The following is a 2,500-nucleotide window of genomic DNA, read 5'->3' on the forward strand; positions in this document are numbered from 1 at the left end:
TGTGTGTGTGTGTGTGTGTGTGTGTGTGTGTGTGTGTGTGTGTGTTGCTGACCAGGCATGCCTCCGTCGGACACACACCCGGGGGGCTATGGTCTGATGCTGTTATCACACACCCGTCATGGGGGGGCTGGGGAGGGGGAGAGAAGGGTGGGAGGGAGGGGGAGAGATGGGTGGGAGGGAGGGAGGGGGAGAGAAGGGTGGGAGGGAGGGAGGGAGGGAGGAGGAGTAGCAGGGAGAAGCAGGTATGAGTGGGGGGTGGGGATAGGCTGTCCAAGGGGAGTAGCACAGTAGTAGCAGGGAATAGGGATGGGGAGAGAGATGGGAGGTTGAAGTAGCAGGGAGAGAGGGGGTTAAGAGGAGGATGGAGTGTGTGTGTGTGGGGGGGGGGGGGGGGGGGGGGGGGTGCAGCCGGGGTGAACTGGGCTGTAATCCCAAATCCCTGAGAGGCAGCTGCATTCACATGGTAATGGAGAAGGACAGGCTTCACTTCTGCTTCTATTAGAGACCCGGAACAGCACACAACTCTATCACAGTCTGTGTGTGTGTGTGTGTGTGTGTGTGTGGTGTGTGTGTGTGTGTGTGTGTGTGTGTGTGTGTGTGTGCGTCTGTATGAGGCTGTCCTACTTGTATATGCATGAGTCGTGTGTGTGGGTGACAGGGAGAGAGCGTGAGAGCGTGAGAGCGAGAGAGAGAGAGAGAGAGAGAGAGAGAGAGAGTTTTGTACCCTAACTGATACAAAAGCACCTGCCTTATTAAAATAAATACAAGGAAGATAACATATTCAGTACGGAAAGTGGGGGGACAAGAACTCAAATATATTCCAATCCCCGTTGTAGGCTGTGCAAACTCTCTCTCTCTCTCTCACTCAAATCTCAATAGCTTTAACGAGGGGAGGGGGGGGGGGTGCTTCGACAGGGGACATCTGAATCGAAATCTAATGCAGAAAACGCTGTTCCATATTGCAGTACAAAATGAAGTTTCTCCAGCTGACTAGCCGAGGAATGTCAATCAGGCCCGGTCCGAACGGAGCGTAATCCTGATCCGGCTCGTCAGGAATGCCAATCATGCGGCTCCCAGGCAGCACTAATCCAACACAGAACAATCTCAGGCCCGGCGAACGAACGCAAATGTGTTTCTCACATTACACCGCTGCACACCAGGGGAGACGACTTGGCTCTGCAAGTCAGCTGTGCTCCTCCCTACCTCCCTCCTTCCTCCTCCTCCCCGTCACTCAGACCCTCTCCTTCTTCTCCTCCTCACTCAGACCCTCTCCTTCTCCTCCCTCCTCCCCTCTCCTCCTCCCTCCCCCCCCTCACCCAGACCCTCTCCTTCTCCTCCCTCCTCCCCTCTCCTTCTCCTCCTCCCTCCCTCCTCCCCTCACTCAGACCCTCTCCTTCCCCTCCCTCCTCCCCTCTCCTCCTCCCTCCCCCCCCTCACTCAGACCCTCTCCTTCTTCTCCTACTCACTCAGACCCTCTCCTTCTCCTCCCTCCTCCCCTCTCCTCCTCCTCCTCCCCACACACCCTCTCCTCCTCCTCCCTCCCCCCGCACACACCCTCTCCTCCTCCTCCCTCCCCCCCTCACACACCCTCTCCTCCTCCTCTTCCTCCTCACACCCACTCTCCTCCTCTTCCTCCTCACACACACCCTCTCCTTCTCCTCCCTCCTCCCCCTCACACACCCCCCTCTCCATCTTCCTCGGCAGCTCGCCAGAGAACCGATTTTTTGTATTTTTTCTAAATATGTTTTTAGGGCATTTCTGCTTTTTTTGGGGGGAGATAGAGACAGTAGAGATTGACAGGAAGGCTGGGTGAGAGAGAGAGAGAGAGAGAGAGAGAGAGAGAGGAGGGACGACATGCAGGATATGTCGACGGCCGGAATCTAATCGGGGACCCTGCGATGACGCGGTACGCCACTAAGTTTCCCGACGGAAGAGAGCAACAGATTCACACGTCCTGTCGCCCGCTGTCAGGAACCAACGACGTCTGTTCGGTCCACGCTGACGGTGCTATGACATAGCCTGCGTTTGTGAATCCGCACACTGGGTTTGACGTCATAAAGGGACCGAGTCATGTGATTGGACAAGAGGCAGTCACGTGGACGCTCCGGCGTGTGCTTGTATATCTCTGATGTCAGAGACGTGTGAGGCGGGTGACACTGAGGTGACGGTTCCCACAAACAAACAAACAGACAAACAAACAGACAAACAAACAGACAGACAGACAAACAAACAAACAGACAGACAAACAAACAAACAGACAAACAAACAAACAAACCAACATGTCCCACAGCAGATGATGGAGGAGGAGGTTCGACTCACCACCAGGGACCCGGAGGCCGGTGCGGCCAGGCCCAGGCCCGGGGGGTCCGGGGGGCTGCAGGGTGTTTCCCATCTGCCCCGGGGCTCCGAGGTCGCAGGGCTTCCGCTGCTGCTGGACCAGGTGAGAGAGGAGGAGAGAGAGAGAGAGAGGATGAGCACACTGACTGACAGCTGTCAATCA

General features: G+C 56.4%; 1 protein-coding gene across 1 annotated transcript in view; it reads right to left on the reverse strand.

The window, feature by feature from the left end:
- The window catches only part of LOC308159366 (ankyrin repeat and SAM domain-containing protein 1A), a gene marked incomplete at both ends in the record, with an annotated part of 95,044 nt that overhangs the window by 50,305 nt on the left and 42,239 nt on the right, over positions 1 to 2,500 (reverse strand). Inside the window, 1 exon segment of the mRNA XM_080533139.1 lies at positions 2,320 to 2,431. Coding sequence (XP_080389265.1) covers positions 2,320 to 2,431 — 112 coding nt within the window.

This window comes from Nansenia antarctica (genome assembly GCF_963989245.1).
Source record: "Nansenia antarctica genome assembly, chromosome: 6".
NCBI classification, from domain to species: domain Eukaryota; kingdom Metazoa; phylum Chordata; class Actinopteri; order Argentiniformes; family Microstomatidae; genus Nansenia; species Nansenia antarctica.